The 16,838-nt window shown below is 33.1% G+C and overlaps 2 protein-coding genes across 2 annotated transcripts; both read left to right on the top strand.

Moving 5' to 3' along the window:
• Positions 1-938: 938 nt before the first annotated feature.
• LOC114396973 (F-box/LRR-repeat protein 3-like) lies at positions 939-6,421 on the top strand. Its single transcript, XM_028359127.1, has 8 exons — positions 939-2,127; positions 2,999-3,124; positions 3,560-3,664; positions 3,754-4,144; positions 4,222-4,351; positions 4,618-4,912; positions 5,066-5,325; positions 5,961-6,421. Exons 1-8 carry the CDS (start codon positions 1,489-1,491, stop codon positions 5,968-5,970), a joined length of 1,956 nt encoding a protein of 651 aa, XP_028214928.1. The 5' UTR covers positions 939-1,488; the 3' UTR covers positions 5,971-6,421.
• Positions 6,422-13,313: 6,892 nt separating this feature from the next.
• On the top strand, positions 13,314-16,743 carry LOC114396967 (WRKY transcription factor WRKY24-like). The gene is made up of 5 exons (XM_028359123.1): positions 13,314-13,723; positions 14,181-14,369; positions 14,490-15,103; positions 15,225-15,386; positions 15,941-16,743. The coding sequence occupies exons 1-5, from the start codon at positions 13,403-13,405 to the stop codon at positions 16,395-16,397; spliced, it is 1,743 nt and encodes a 580-aa protein (XP_028214924.1). The 5' UTR covers positions 13,314-13,402; the 3' UTR covers positions 16,398-16,743.
• The last annotated feature ends 95 nt before the right edge of the window (positions 16,744-16,838 follow it).

The following is a 16,838-nucleotide window of genomic DNA, read 5'->3' as shown; positions in this document are numbered from 1 at the left end:
CTTTTTCACATAACAAATCATTTTAATTCAAACATTTTTCTTTTCTTTTTATTTTATTTATTTTCTATCAAACCAATTTTATTTATCTTCCTTTCTCACCCATTTATGTTCTTTTCTTTTTTCACCTACCTATTTTTTCTCCTTCTTTTTCGTTTTCCCTGCCAAACCAGCATTCATGTTACGATAATAATAAAGGAAAAGCCCAAGTACGTGAACATGTACGCAGGAATTTCCGCGAGATATGACTATTGTCAAAATTTGATTGGTTTTCTTTGTTATGCTCATGATAAAGTACTATAAACATAATAATTACATAATGAATAGCGTAAGTTAAGGATCTGCTTTAGTGGTGGCCGTACCATGTGCAATGGAGCTGTACTATCCTACCTCAGATACCCACTCCACCATATACCATTTTTTTTTCTTTATCTGGCAATGCCAAAAATTACCCCCACCCTATATTTACTTTTTTTTTTCTTCTTCTGATTTTTATATAGGCCAATATAATCATTTTCGTTAAATTTTAATTTTCTTCAAGTTTTACCCAGTAAATAGTAATAGTCATTATCAATAAAATTGCAGTATAACACAAGACCAACTCTAGCTATCTATTTTATAAGAGTTGAAATTTTGGGATTGTTTCAAATTATGATTCTCAATTTGAAATTTTGTGTTGCTTAAATATTTAGTTGAATCTTTTGAGTCACTAGTCAATCAAAATAAAATTAAAAACTAATATCTTGATGAATTTGATTCTCTTAAATAATATTTGAATCCAAATGTTATGAATTGAAAATTTTTTATTGGTATTAAATTTAATTTTTCAAGTAAGATTCTACTATCGAAATTAGTCACCCTTATGATTCATATCAACAACAACATGATAAAAAAATAAATAATTTACAACAAGACAATTTGATCATTACAAAAGTAAAGCATACATCATCAACATAGTAAGCAGGACTGTGAACTGACACTGACACGTTCCTCGTCATCGTCCCCAACGACCAAACTCAAAGGTTTCTACTTTCAACTGAAGGAAACTGATCCATACTGCTGCACACCAACACTCCTTTCTTTTCCGTTAACAACCAACCACATACATCCAACACCACCAGAATGTTCCTTTGGCATTCATTCTCCTTGTCTTGTCCAACCAATGGTTGAATTTAGTGGAAGGAGTTAACATCAACCTCGGTGAATTATGGTTAAATTCTCGTTAGAAAAGATGTTCATATTTAGTACGTGACCTTATCTTAAATAAGTTTACCTATGAAGGAGAAGACTTGTGTGAGAAACAAAAAAAAAAATTCCCTTAAGCAAGGTTGGGTTCCCACTTTCAACTTTCAACCGAAACTCAAACTCCCCATCACCACCGCACACCCAACAAAACACTCCTTTGCTTTCAGTTAACAGCCACATCATCATCCAACAAGACCACAATGTTCCATTGACATTCATCCATTTCCATTATCTTGTCCAACCAACATGGAACAACCACCGGACACCACCACCAATCTCTTCGACCACCTCTCGAAGGAGCTCCTCTACACCATCCTGGACCACCTCAACGACGATCCTTTCGCCAGAAAGTCCCTCTCCCAATCCTGTAAGTCCTTCCACGCGCTCGAAGCCACGCACCGCACCAGCCTCAAGCCGCGTCGCCTCGAGTTCCTCCTCCCGAAAACCCTCCACCGCTACCGTTCCATCTCGCACCTCGACCTCACGCTCTGTCCCTGCGTCGACGACGCCACTCTCAAATCACTCTCCCTCGCTTGGCACTCCTCCCTTCGATCCATTGACCTCTCCAAGTCGAGGCTGTTCTCGCACGTGGGGCTGTCGGCTCTGGCCGTGAACTGCACGTGCCTCGTTGAGATTGACTTGTCTAATAGGCCTGACCTCACTGACTTGGCCGCCAAGGCAATCGCGGAGGCTGTGAACTTGGAGAGGCTGTGCTTGGGGAGGTGTAAGGGAATCACGGACTTGGGGATTGGGTGTGTGGCTGTTAGGTGTAGTAGGTTGAGGCACGTTGGGTTGAGGTGGTGCATTCGGGTAACTGATTTTGGGGTGGGATTGATTGCTATCAAATGCAAGGAGATTCGGAGTTTGGATCTTTCTTATTTGCCGGTAATAATAACTGTTTTTTTCTGACTCTCTTTATCATAAATTTTGATGTTTGGTATGTCCAAGATCTCACTTTGACTACTATGATCGAAATAGAGTATATAAATAGAGAGAAGTCTAATCTTACGAGCTGGTTTTTTTCAAGATTGAGTTAGGTTCAGATCCAAATTGAAATATAGTGACTATGAAGTGTGAAGGAAAGAAGTGTTTTTTAGTCACACTTTTGACAATCATAAATCATGTCCTTTTCAATAGCTGTTGTGTCCTTTTGGGGGTGATTGAGATGGTTGGCTGATGTGTCCTTAAACATTGCAATGGGAATTGGCTAAATCTGCTTCTTTTTCTGTTGTATTAGTTTTAAGGTTTTATTGCTGCTGCAGTTTCAGCATAATCTTTGACATTGTGGAAAATTGCAAACAGATGTGGCTGATGTAGCCACAATTGCAGTTGCAAAAACTCTAAAAATCTCGACATTCTGGTTGCGAATTATAATTACAGACAGTGTTTTAAAACCTTGCTAGTTTGATGCCTTGTGAGTGTTTTGCAGATGTGGATTTGGTGTGTTTTTTGTTTGCACGTTTAATAGAGTGCAGATTCAATGGTAAACCTCTTGGTTCTTACCGATATTTATTAAGATTGATTGCTTTAGTATAGTGATTTGGATGTTGGACTCCAGTAAAGATAACTATGCAGCCTACATTGATTTTATTTTATTGCTTCTTACATAAAAGTTAACTGTCGAGACAGCACTCAGCAACATGTGTATTTTGCCTTAGGCTAACGTTGAAGCATGCCTATTGTGATTTCTTTGAACATGTATACGACGAATTTTTAGATGCACTGATAATTCAATGTTCAATTCATTAATGTACAGATCACAGAAAAATGTCTTCATCATATCCTTCAATTAGAACATCTAGAAGATTTGGTTCTTGAACACTGCCTTGGCATTGAGGATCATGGCCTTGCAACCCTCCAAGCAAGCTGCAAGTCAATGAAGGTATCCCTTTTGGTTTTCCATTTTCTTCCAGGGTTCATTGTAGTCATATTGTGCCTGTTATTAGGATTTAGGATAATGTCAAAAGACTACACCTTATGCTTTTCCCCCCATACATATCCTTTAAAAATCTTAAGTATTTTCTATTTAGTAAACTTTTATTTGATTTATGTTTTGATGCCTGTAATAGAGAAAATAATTTTGTGGCCATGCAATGGGGACTGACTAAAATGCTTGTGATTCTCGATGTAATAAATAGTACTTGTTGTTTCTCTATATCATTCATTCAAACATCTAGCAAGTGAGTCATCTGGATTCTGCAAGTTGTTTTCAGGAACTAGTTTAAGTATGCTCTATTGAAAGGAGAGTGAGGCATTATGTTTCCCTGATTGATATAAGTAAGCATTAGAACACTCATGTTCTCTCTTTTCTTGGCAGATGCTTAACTTGTCAAAATGTCAGAACATTGGTCATATTGGCATAGCTTCTCTTACAAGTGGTGCTCACAATTTAGAAAAGCTTATCTTATCCTCCAGCCTGAGTGTAAGTTTTGAATCTGTCAAATCGTTTCTGCGGAAACCATTTTATGGAGTATGCCTTGTGCTGCAGCTCACTCATTTAATTGTACTCAGGTTACTACTGATCTAGCAAAATGTCTGCAAAGTTTTCCTAGATTGCGATCAGTTAAACTTGATAGCTGTCTGGGTACAAAGTCAGGATTGAAAGCCATCGGTAATTTGGGCGCCTCACTCAAAGAACTGAACTTAAGTAAATGTGTTGGAGTCACTGATGAGAATCTCCCCTTCCTTGTGCAAACACACAAAGATCTAGAGAAGTTAGACATAACATGCTGTCACACGATAACACATGCATCCATATCCAGCCTAACAAATTCATGTTTAAGGATTACTTCCCTTAGAATGGAGTCATGTAGCTTAGTCAGCAGAGAAGGTTTTTTGTTTATTGGACGGTGTCAACTATTGGAAGAATTAGATGTCACAGATACTGAAATAGATGACCAAGGTTGCATTTCTAACCTTACATTTACATTAAAAAGTGCTTACCTTCAGTGCATGATTTATGCTTCTCGATTTATGTAGGGCTTCAGTCAATCTCAAGATGTACCAAACTTTCTTGTCTGAAGTTGGGCATATGTTTGATGATAACTGATGATGGACTTAAGCATATTGCAAGCAGTTGTTCAAAGCTCAAACATCTTGATCTCTATAGGTTTCTCACATCTCAACTTTGTTACATTTAAACCCAATTTAAACATTAATGGGAGGAAATTCACAGCATTCTTCACCTCATTTTTTGAATGAGATGAATGAAAAGGCTTCATGAAACTTGATCATTGCAAAACATGTAGTTTTGATTGCTCAGAAACTTGACAAGTCTAATCTCATGTAGGGATGGTGATTCTAAATACGTGGTTATGATTTTTTTAACAATTTCCTTTGTTTTTCCTTTAAAATTTACTCTGTTTGATTACACAGGAGCTCAAGAATAACTGATGAGGGAATTGTTGCAGCTGCCCTTGGCTGTCCTTCACTTGAGGTTGTTAACATTGCTTATAACAACAACATCACAGATACTTCATTAGAGTCTTTTTCAAAATGCCAGAAACTAAGAACTCTTGAAATCCGAGGGTGCCCTCGTATTTCACCAAAGGGTCTCTCAAATATTGCTTCCAAGTGTAAGTATCTCGAGATGCTGGACATAAAGAAGTGCCACAAAATTAATGATACTGGAATGATTCAGTTGGCTCAACATTCTCAAAACCTAAAACATGTAGGTTCCTATTCCTTAGTTGTCCAAAACATTTGGAGATTCTTTTGTATGCCAGTATTTATTATCATTAGTGCATGATATTATATACTAAGCTGTCAAATACCTCACTGTGTATTTAAGAACTAACCTAGCATTGATTTATTTGAATTGCAGATAAAGCTGTCATATTGCTCAGTAACAGATGTGGGGCTCATTGCACTTGCTAGCATAAGCTGCTTGCAGCATGTATCCATTTTTCATGTGGAGGGTTTAACTTCAAATGGCCTAGCAGCTTTCCTTTTGGCTTGTCAAAATTTGACTAAAGTGAAGTTACATGCATGCTTTGAGTCATTGATACCTCAACAAATTCTAAATTACATGGAAGCTCGTGGCTGCACGCTTGTGTGGAGGGATAAAACTTTTGAAGCTTCCGGGTATGTACTTTTGGACATTTCAGACCTTTATTTTAAGCTAGTCATGCAGGAACTGAATCATCTGTGATTAACATGAATCCTTGAATTTGGTGTTCAATTAAAAAAAACCACTAGAAGTTTTGCGTAGTGGGCACAAGATACTATCTCTACACATGAGATAAAGTTTTGATTAATGGGGACAAAAGGAAAGATAATGAGACTTAAATGACAATCTTAAACCATAATAATATTAAAAAGTATAGAAATTAAGTGGAGGCATGTGTCCCCATGTTGCCCAATGTAGGTCCGTCTCTGATCTACAATGGAATATTGCAACTTGTTCATTGCTTCATGATTATGATTAATATATGTGTCTTCCCATCCATGGAATGACAAAGTTTTTAAAAAGCTTTATGAGCTCACTGAAAAAAATAAAATCACAAATTATAATATGACAAATATTACAAGATTAAGGATCAGGTAAAAACGGATATGTTTATTGCAAAGCTTCATTGTTCTGCATCCTCGGCTAAACTTTTAACTTAAAAATTGGAAATCTAATTATAAAGCAACCATACAAGATATCCTTTAATCATTACATTCTTTCATACAAATATTCATCATATCTTACTAGAAGCTGTGCACATTTGTGACAGGTGGGACTAGATCGAAAAAGATGGAAGCTACATGCTGGAAGGAGTTTGTAAGTTCCATAAGCAGAAACAAATGCAAAGTTTTAGTTTTGTTGGCAATTGGCTTCACAAAAGCTTTGGATGTTTAATTTTACTGGTAGATTTTATTCAGAAAGTGAAAACCTTTATTATTTTCTGGCAAAAAAAAAATGTTTGCCAAATCTTTGTTTGGTCGTTCTGAAATTAACTACAATGACAAAGTTGTAGTTGCTAGGCTTGTCTTGTCTCCGACAGAGGAAGCAATTAAAAAACCTCCTTAAGAGGACCTTCAATAGTTGTTCTTACACCTAGATCTTAGATGCAAGAACGAATCTTGTTAAAATCTGTACTTGGGGGGACCGATTTGACCTCCAACATTATAAGGTTATTCTGGTAGAAAAACACTTCAAAATCAACATGCAGACCCCACAAAAATGATATTTTAATGTCTCTCACCACATCCTATATGATCATTATTTTTCATAATAAATCCGATTGTGCACTCTTTTTTGTTTACTCTTTTAAAATCCAACCGTTGGAAAGGGGGGGAGTGGGAAGGGAGAAGGAAGAGTTTAGTGTTTTTTTTTTTTGTTTTTGAAATCCAACCGACACATTAGTAGATAGATTTATTTTAATGTCAATGTGTGTATTGCAAGTTTGAATTATCTTGTTGGATAAATATTTTAATTATTAAAAGTTTCTATTTTTGAATTAATTTTTTCATCGTTAAAAATTATATAATTATTTGTTTTTAATTTATTTTAAAATAAATTATAAATAAATATTAGAAGGTGGATTTCTCATAGGACCTAAAAAAATGATTTAAGATCAAAAGCTTAATCTTTTATTGGAGAAAAAAATTAAAAAAATCTTTAGAATGATATCACAATACAAAATTTACCAAAAAATTAACTAAGATGACAAATATTAATCTTCTATTAAAGATGATATAATAATGTGACAAAAAGTGCATAAGCCTCGGTCAAAGATTTTCATTGTTGGCTTTTCAAAAACATTAATGGTCAAAATGGATATCACATGCCTGATCTATCCCAAATTATAAATATTTTGACGGGTTCAATATAAATCCCTCCCTCAAAAGTCAAGACCTCTACAATTACTGTTATTGGTGAGTGTTACATCAAAAGGCTAAGCTGATGCAAAACATAGTTTTCAAGTGTATTATGACGATGTTGTTTTCACACCATTATGGAGGGGCCAGGAAATGGATTCGGTTCAAAAATATATAGTATGCACTCTAGATCTCTCACTTTTTGTTGCAAGTACAAGCTTTTTGAAAATGAAAACGCGTTTATTATTATGACGATGGTGATGCTGAAGCACAAGCCACAATACTAAAGGAAAAGAGATCCAAGTTAGCAAATTAAGTAAATGTTGATAAAATCATTCTATATTGTACCGCAGTTCAATACCGTGGACGAAATTCTTTTTTAACCAATACTATATCTTTTCATTAATCATCTTATTGTATATATAAATATTAAATAAAATAAATATATTTTGTATTTGAATTTAATGAGTATATGTTGTCAGTGTAGAAGAATTTACATTGTTAACCAATTAACAATTGATTTTGATGTTTTAATCAACAATTTTTGTATAATGATTTATAATTGGATCACATTATAAAAATATTTTATGTTGTTAATGCATATTTATTTTCTCTTGATATATTTTGAGAATATATAAAATATTATTATTTTTCTCATCTAATAAATAAGAATATATTAAAAATTTCTTTTCTTTTCTTTTCATTTTTTCCATTAGAATTTGATTTGCACAGCATAGGATTTGGAATTAGTGAAATCCTAGGTGGGTTAAGTGTTAACGTGTTCCATACTTTGAAGTCTGTATTGATATTTGACTATTATTGATCCCACACGACTTTATGATGATATCCCAAATACGACAATTTATTAAGCAGCAGAACCGGTCAAAGAAAATGAAATCTACAAGAAGGGGCACCATTGAATAGTTCTCCCCCGTTAATCTAGAGGCCATTCTGCATTTCTGCTATGGATCCTTGTCTTTATTTAACCACTATGCTTATTTAGGTCAATTATGGTCTCTCAACTATGGAATCCAAACCACAAATAACCATAGTTGACCTAAATACAACAATTTATGAAACACCTTAACATAAGCTTGTGTATTAAAAAAATTATTGTAATCAAACTAATAAGTTAAGTTAGTCAAACTAAAAGCTATCAAAATGATTTATCAATCACATTAGGAGCAAAAACTTAAGACATCACACAGTAAAATGTTTGCATATGATCGAGTACATGATTTATAATGAAAAGTAAAGAAATATCAAAATAACTTTAATACAAATTTTATTACAATAATATAATTTTATAATACGTCTTGAATTTTATTATACTTATTATAGCTTTAACGGGATATCTTATATATAAAAAATAAAATAACGATCGAATCGCCTTTCTTTTGGATCATTATCTTTCCTTCTTTTAGATGGCAATAAGAATAGAAAAAGACCAATAACAGTGAAGCATAATTAATACGGATTATCGATCTGGTTTGACGAGACATTAGTGACACGTTTTCCTGTTCAGTAAAAGAGACCTTAGATAATGTCATTTAACTGCTTGAATTTAAAACTCTAAAGTAATTAAGCGAGTCAATAAAAGGTGGGGGTGGTTTAGCCTTCTTTTAATACCTTTTTATCTTCCAATACGAGTAATGAACATGGTTAATTAAGGATATACAATTCCAAATGCCGACACCCTTTGAGAAATCAGAATCTAGTGAACTGGTAATCCACACTGCTTTATAGATACTATAAAGTGGCAAGTTGGTACTACAAACAGACCAAAGCGATTATATGGGCGTTTACTTGAAAGCACAACAACTTAATTAAAAATAATACTATAAAGAAACATCTGTGGCCTGTCTCATATAATTGGACAAAACAATACTTAATTTTATAAGGTTGTGATAAAACAAAGAAGTGAATAACTATTGCAGTGTATTTTGTGAGGTTCTTGATTTGACTTTATTTTCTTTGGTCGTGGATAGACAAAAAAAAACATAGAACCACTCTTAACAGTAACACTTTGGTGAGTTTTGGACTTGCCAACCTAGTACCCCGACTCCCGACTCCTCCAAAATACTTAAGTCACTTATGCCAGACATGTGTCATCAATCATCAAAGACATGTGCCCCATCTTGATAAAACATGAGGGTATTAGTTCTTTAAGAGCATTAGAAGAACACATTTGGGGTTTTGAATTTTTTTTTATCTCATGATATTATATATGATGTAAGAAATTTTGGTATTTTTTAATGTAGTGATAGAATCTAATTTGAGAAAGTGAACCATTGTCACATAAACTCCTAGTAGCCAATGACTCGGGTAAGTCCACCCAAGTGCATATGTAAATAGTCATCTATCCGTATTACAAAAATTAGACTAACTTAAGAAATTACAGAAAAGCTGCATACACTTATAAGGTGTGTAGCATAGTAACGTATAAAATCAAATCTGTTCTGTAAAACGATGCAAAACTACGAGAGGTATTATTTTATGTTTATGTAGATACACGTATAAGGTGAAAAGGTGAAATTTATCAAAAGAAGAAGAAAAGGTGAAAAAATGTGAATCTAGTATTTTTATCTTTTTGAAATAATGAATCTAGTATTTAGCACGCTAAAAATGAACTAGCAGAATAATGCATAAAGAGAATCCTAAAATCAATTTTAGTTCCACGTTTGAAATCTAAAATAATAAATACTTCTTTTCACTTTTTAATTTTTTTGAGTTTAATAATGTATAATTTTTTTCTCTAATTTTCTTACCATAATTTTGGGAGCCAAAATATAACTTTGTAACCTCAAACACTCACTTAAAAATTGCTTACAGTGACATACTGACATTAAGACAAGCAAGACTTTAGGTATGATTTGACTGAATAAAATGAAATAGACCGAAAGAGAATTAGAAAAAATATTTAGGAACAGTATTGGATTAAAATTTTAAAAAATTATTTTAATATAAAAAATATGTAGCTTTTTAAAAGATTTCATAAGAATGTAATAATTTTTAAGATTTTTTTAAAAAATTTTATGATTAAGATTTTGTTGTTTAGATTTTAATAAATTTATAAAATATGAATTCATAAGATTTAAAAATATATTAAGAAATAAATTTTTAAAAAATATTTAAAATTATTGATTAAAATTCATAAATTTTATTCACCTAATATAATACTGTAAATAAAATCCATTTTATATAAAGAACTCTAAACCTATTGTATAACAAATCAATTTTCTCTTAGAAACATAATATATCCATTCTAGCTCCTTTCATCATTAATTATGTTAATTGTATAAAATTATATACCATAATGTCTACTAGTAACATGAATATTTGTAGTTATTCGTATAATAATGATCCCACCAAACAAAAAATATGTACAACAATTGTTTCAAACCTCATTTATGTATTTATCTATTTATATATGAGTTAACTTTTCACGTTTATTAAAATTATATATTTGTCACATTCATTTATACTTATAAGTATGTAATCAAGATATCTTGAAATTCAAAGAATTGAAAAATCTCTTGGTATGTCATACCATATATTTTGAAGCATGTTGATCATTGATTGAAAGAGTAAAAAAACATATATCTCCAGCTTTTAATAAAGAGACAATAGATTATGTGTGATGAAAAAAAAAACATGTCAATTGGCAATGAAAAGAAAAAAAAAATCTCATAAAATCTCAAAAGTTTAGGTGTGATTATTTAATGTGTATTTTTTATTGAAAAAGTCTTATGAAATTAATTAAAATTGATCCTAAAAAATAATTCATTGAAATTTGTATATTTTTTAATATCAAGAAGATTTTTTTAAATTGTAAAAAATATTAATTGAATATTATCAAATTTTATTAATTTTTTTAAAAAAAAACCTCAATAGTGTTAAGTGAATATCATAAAATTTATTTCTATTATTTAAAAATATTAATTGAATATCTGAAGATTTTTTTTATTAAAAAACTTTTAATTTTTTAAAATTTTAATTAAATACATTCTCTTTAAATTAAAAAAAGTTGTACAGTAAAAGAATGAGATCCATACTAAATAATAAAAAAAAATTCTTTTTTACTCATTTAATCTCAAGCAAATCATGCACAACAACAAGCTATCCTTGTATTACGTACGTCGCATGTTATTCGTCTTCTAGAAATATATTTTGCACAGCTTACGCGCCAATTTGGATCAATCTAATAATAATAGCAATATGTCACTTTTCAACATTTAACCTTTTTTCCCTAGTATTCCGTATTCGTTCCTAATTTCTTCGTTCTTCTCACCTTTTCCACTGTTCCCGCGTTGAAAATGCAAACGCCGAATGATGGCCCAACTTTCACCTAATGGCAATAACGAGTTAACGACCACCATTTTTATTTTTTAATCGAATCTTGTACAGGGGTTTAACATATTCTCATTGAATGGCATGCATCGTTGTTTTTTTTTCTAAGACTAAGGAGCTAATCTAAAAATTAAATAAGCACCAAAAATGGAAAATATAGTTTATAAAAAATGGAAAATTATCAATATTAAAAAGTATTTGTATTTTTTTCATTTTTTCTAATGGCCAATCAATAATTTTTATTAAGGGCAGAGAACTTGACATAAGGAATGTCACCCCCCAAAAATGGAAATTATTTGTATTTTTTTCATATATGTAAAAGTAAAAAGAAAATCACCAAAAAAAATTAAAATTAATGGCAAAACAATCTATATATCATTTTTTAAAATTTGTCACTAAAACTTTGGTTTGACTTCAGAATTAGCGCATGATAGTATAAAAAATTGTCACCAAAACAATTTATATATCTTTTATATTGCCTTTTCACAACTAGTGAATTTAAAAGTGCTATGCACAAAATCATTTATTAGTCCAAGAAAAAGTATTTCATACTTTAAAAATTAAATAATGAATTTAGTTTTTATGCATTATCCGTAAACAAATTACAATGTGAAGCAATTAAATAATAACACTTTTCTTTAATAAAAGCAAAAAGAGTACAAGAAAAAAAAAATACAGATTGAAACCCCTGTGACGCTCTTCACTTTCACTGTCTCACTCCGAGTTGCTATTTTTTGAAAAAGAATAAAAGATAACCTAATTCTCACTTCCCAGTTTCTATTTATAATGAAAAATTGGAGCTTGAAATGTGAAGTTTAATTAGCATGGTCGTGCTATTTGGGCGACCAAACTTGAATTCAAAATCTTCAAAAGATTCCCTTGATGAGCACGCTAAGGATTAACATAGCTATGCTCGGATTTGACGCTGAATCCTTGTCTTGTGAAAAATGCAGAACGATTGTACTGCTCCTTTGAGTGTTAAATTGGAACTTGCAGCATTAGCATGATTGTGCTGATGTTTAGCACGTTTGTTGGCTCCAAAAGTAGAGCCTTTTAACAATATACCTTGGACATTCGTTTGTCATAAACATACACCAAAACCTCATTTTGCCAATAAAAATAAGCATAAATAACAATAAAATATGATAAATTAACAGACGGATACAAGTAATTGTAACAAGTGATTTAGGGTTTTAATCCTAATTAACTCATAAATATTAAATAAATCGTGTTGAAATGAAAAATAATTATCTTATATAGACTCATAGTTCTTAATAAAATTTATCATTATTTTAAAGTAAAAATAACTTTAAACCAATATCATAAAAAAATAATAAAATAAGACAAAAACTCACTTCAAGAAGCATGCAAAATCAAATTCATCATGTCGTAATTACTTTGCAATTCAAGCACATAAATTTCTTATAGAGTGTGTTTGGTTTAGGCTGAAATACTATTTAAAATAGGTTATTAACTTGACCTAGTCATAAAAATAATTAATATATCTTTAACAGTAACGACATAATCTGAAGTATAAACTCCTCAACTTCTGGTTCTAGCACAGGAACAGTGTCCAAGCTAACGTGTTAGCTAAGCTTTAATTTAGAGGGAACAAAAAATAAAAAGGCTATAGCAATAGCAACTACCCTACCCATTTGCAGCAGATTCCAGACTACACCCAGCAGCAGCAGTTAGAAACACAAACATAGAAGCAAATCTCAGTGCGAGCCGAGCCGCCATCCAGTCAAACCCACGAGCTTTGACCCAAAAAAGCAATTTTTATTTTTTTTTAAAAGATGTACATTGTACACGGTGGCAAATTTTCCACGGTCAAACCTTCTCCCTTTCGTTTCTTACCTTCCCAGAAATATCGTCCCCCAATAGAAACCAAAGCCTTGTGCCATACGTACGTAACCCTCTTCATCTCTCTCTCTCTCTCTCTCTTTATATTAAACCCTTCCATTTCCAAGTTCAAAGATTTTCTTTTTCTCTTCACACCCCTCTCATGGCATCTTCTTCTGGTAGTTTAGACACCTCTGCAAGTGCAAACTCCTTCACCAACTTCACCTTCTCCACACACCCTTTCATGACCACTTCTTTCTCTGACCTTCTTGCTTCTCCCACAGACAACAACAAACCACCACATGGTGGTGGTGGTGGTTTGTCTGAGAGAACTGGCTCTGGTGTCCCCAAATTCAAGTCCACACCACCACCTTCTCTGCCTCTCTCTCCTCCTCCCATTTCTCCTTCTTCCTACTTTTCTATTCCTCCTGGTTTGAGCCCTGCTGAGCTTCTTGACTCACCTGTTCTCCTTAACTCTTCCAACGTGAGTTTCAACTCTTTATCTTCTTAAATTGTTTTGTTGTTTTGAGTTTGGTTGTTTAGAAAACTTTTAACAAAGGAAAATGGAAGAGTTTTGTAGTTTTAGGTGGCACTGGTATCGTTAAAAGGAGACAATCCTGTTGGAGTTCTTATAAGATTATTACTATATGTTGTATGAGAGAGTTTTATGGTTTAGTTTTTTTTCCTTTCTTTTTTACTTTTTTCAAATTTGGTAATTGACTATGACTTGAGTTGACTTGATAGTTTCATCATGCAAGAGATTTGTTCAATGGTTTGAATGTTGAAACAAGGGAATTACTTACTTTTGGAGTTTGAACATGCTTCGCTTGAGATTTTTTTTGGTACTTTGTTCTGTCTTGTATATAGGTTTGTGTTTCTTGTCTCACCGACTTGCTTTTTGTTGTTATTGAATTAATGGGTTTGTGTTTGTAAATATTCAGATTCTGCCATCTCCAACAACTGGAGCATTTGTTGCTCGGAGCTTCAATTGGAAGAGCAGTTCCGGGGGGAACCAGCGAATTGTCAAAGAAGAAGACAAAGGCTTCTCAAATTTCTCCTTTCAAACCCAACAAGGACCTCCTGCTTCATCCACAGCAACATATCAGTCTTCAAATGTCACAGTTCAAACAGTATGTGACCTATTTCAATACATAGACTCATTTAAGCTAAGCCTTTGCCTTTTGTCTTGTTGGTTTTTAACATAGCAAGTTCTCTTTTTCTAATATTTTCAATCTGATTCCTTGTAACAGCAACAGCCATGGAGTTATCAGGAGACCACAAAGCAGGATAATTTTTCTTCAGGAAAGAGCATGATGAAAACTGAAAAATCTTCATCCATGCAAAGTTTTTCCCCTGAGATTGCTAGTGTCCAAAATAATCATAGCAATGGGTTTCAATCGGATTATGGCAATTACCCCCCACAATCTCAGACCTTAAGCAGAAGGTCAGATGATGGGTACAATTGGAGGAAATATGGCCAAAAACAAGTGAAGGGAAGTGAAAATCCAAGAAGTTATTACAAATGCACATACCCCAACTGCCCTACAAAGAAGAAGGTTGAGAGGTCTTTAGATGGACAAATTACTGAGATCGTTTATAAGGGTACTCATAACCATCCTAAGCCTCAAAATACTAGGAGAAACTCATCAAATTCCTCTTCTCATGCAATCCCTCATTCAAATCCCATCAGCACTGAAATCCCAGATCAATCCTATGCCACACATGGAAGTGGACAAATGGATTCAGCTGCCACCCCAGAAAACTCATCAATATCAATTGGAGATGATGATTTTGAGCAGAGTTCTCAAAAGTGTAAATCAGGAGGGGATGAATATGATGAAGATGAACCTGATGCCAAAAGATGGTGAGCTTTTATTTCCTCACTTTGCATCATAATTAAGGTTCTCTAATCCACTTTGTGGCCTTTTATTTGTATATCATTGGTGTGGTTCATTCCCTGGCTAATTTTTCCATTGATTTTTCAGGAAAATTGAAGGTGAAAATGAGGGTATGTCTGCCCCTGGAAGTAGAACAGTAAGAGAACCTAGAGTTGTAGTTCAGACAACCAGTGACATTGATATCCTAGATGATGGGTATAGATGGAGAAAATACGGGCAGAAAGTAGTGAAGGGCAATCCAAATCCAAGGTAAAAAAAGAAGAAAGAAACATACTCTTTAGGTTTTACTTTTGTCCAACTTTTTGAAAGTTTTTATACTTTGAAGTTCCATTAGGAAATATAGTAATTTGAGAATCCAATTAAGGAATTCCTCAGTCATGCTAATAATAAGTGTTTAATGTAAAAGTATGTTAAAGAGTTTTACATTCTCAATAAATCAGCATTTATAATAGTTAAGAATTGTAAGGTACTAGTAGTTCTTATTCTTATAAAAAGTTAACAGCATACCATAGATGACAATTGTAAATGCATAGACTATTTTGTATAATATAAATGTGGTAAAAACATTATAACTGCATGATGGCTGCTATTTCTTTGTCTACATCTTTTCAAACCTTACAATGACTTTTTTTGGTTGAAATTCTACAGTACACTAACTTGTACCTGTTTCCCTTTTCCTTGTCCAAAAATTCCTTGGTCAAATTTGGCAACTTTCGTTTTTCCAATGTGTCCATGTGATTTAGAAGAATAATAGCACTCCTAGATGGGCTTGTCTGATATTGTGCTAAACTTGTGACATGTAGGAGTTACTACAAGTGTACACACCCAGGATGTCCAGTGAGGAAGCATGTGGAAAGAGCTTCACATGACCTAAGGGCTGTGATCACAACCTATGAGGGGAAGCACAACCATGATGTTCCTGCAGCTCGTGGCAGTGGCAGCCATTCTGTTAACAGACCAATGCCAAACAATGCTTCAAACCCTACCAACACTGCAGCCACTGCCATAAGTCCCTTGCAAGTGATCCAACACAGTGACAATTCCCATCAGAACCAAAGATCTCAAGCACCACCAGAGGGGCAATCACCCTTCACCCTAGAGATGCTACAAAGTCCAGGAAGTTTTGGATTCTCAGGGTTTGGGAATCCAATGCAATCTTACATGAATCAGCAGCAACAACAACTATCTGACAATGTTTTCTCTTCCAGAGCCAAGGAGGAGCCTAGAGATGACATGTTCCTTGAGTCTCTACTATGCTGAAGGAATTTCTTTTTGGTAGCTATGGAAGGTTGGAAATTTTGGAAGGGGGGGACTAGGATTTATTGGACAAATAAGGTTCATTCCATTTATTGCATTTTTTGGTTTGTTTTTGTTGTAAATTTTATACAGCCACACAGGATTGGTATAGTATATATTTCATAACTGTTGTATGTTTTTACACATGGTGTTGGTGAAATTTTTTGATTACTTTGGGGTTTCTCTTTTAGTTGGGAGGAGAACCTTATGTTAATCTTTTGTAAGATTCTGTTAATTTTTTCCTGTCTTCACAATTGTTCACTATCAAAATAGTAAAGTTTCACAAGAAATGTGAATTATTTTTGCTAAACATGATATTATGGTACATGGCTTACATTTAAACATTATAGTCATCATTTAAATATGGTCTATAAGAAAATGGGGTTTATATTTTTTTTTCAATGT

This window comes from Glycine soja, chromosome 2 (genome assembly GCF_004193775.1).
Source record: "Glycine soja cultivar W05 chromosome 2, ASM419377v2, whole genome shotgun sequence".
NCBI classification, from domain to species: domain Eukaryota; kingdom Viridiplantae; phylum Streptophyta; class Magnoliopsida; order Fabales; family Fabaceae; genus Glycine; species Glycine soja.
Note: the sequence above shows the minus strand (reverse complement) of the source record. Positions and strands in the feature narration are given on the sequence as shown.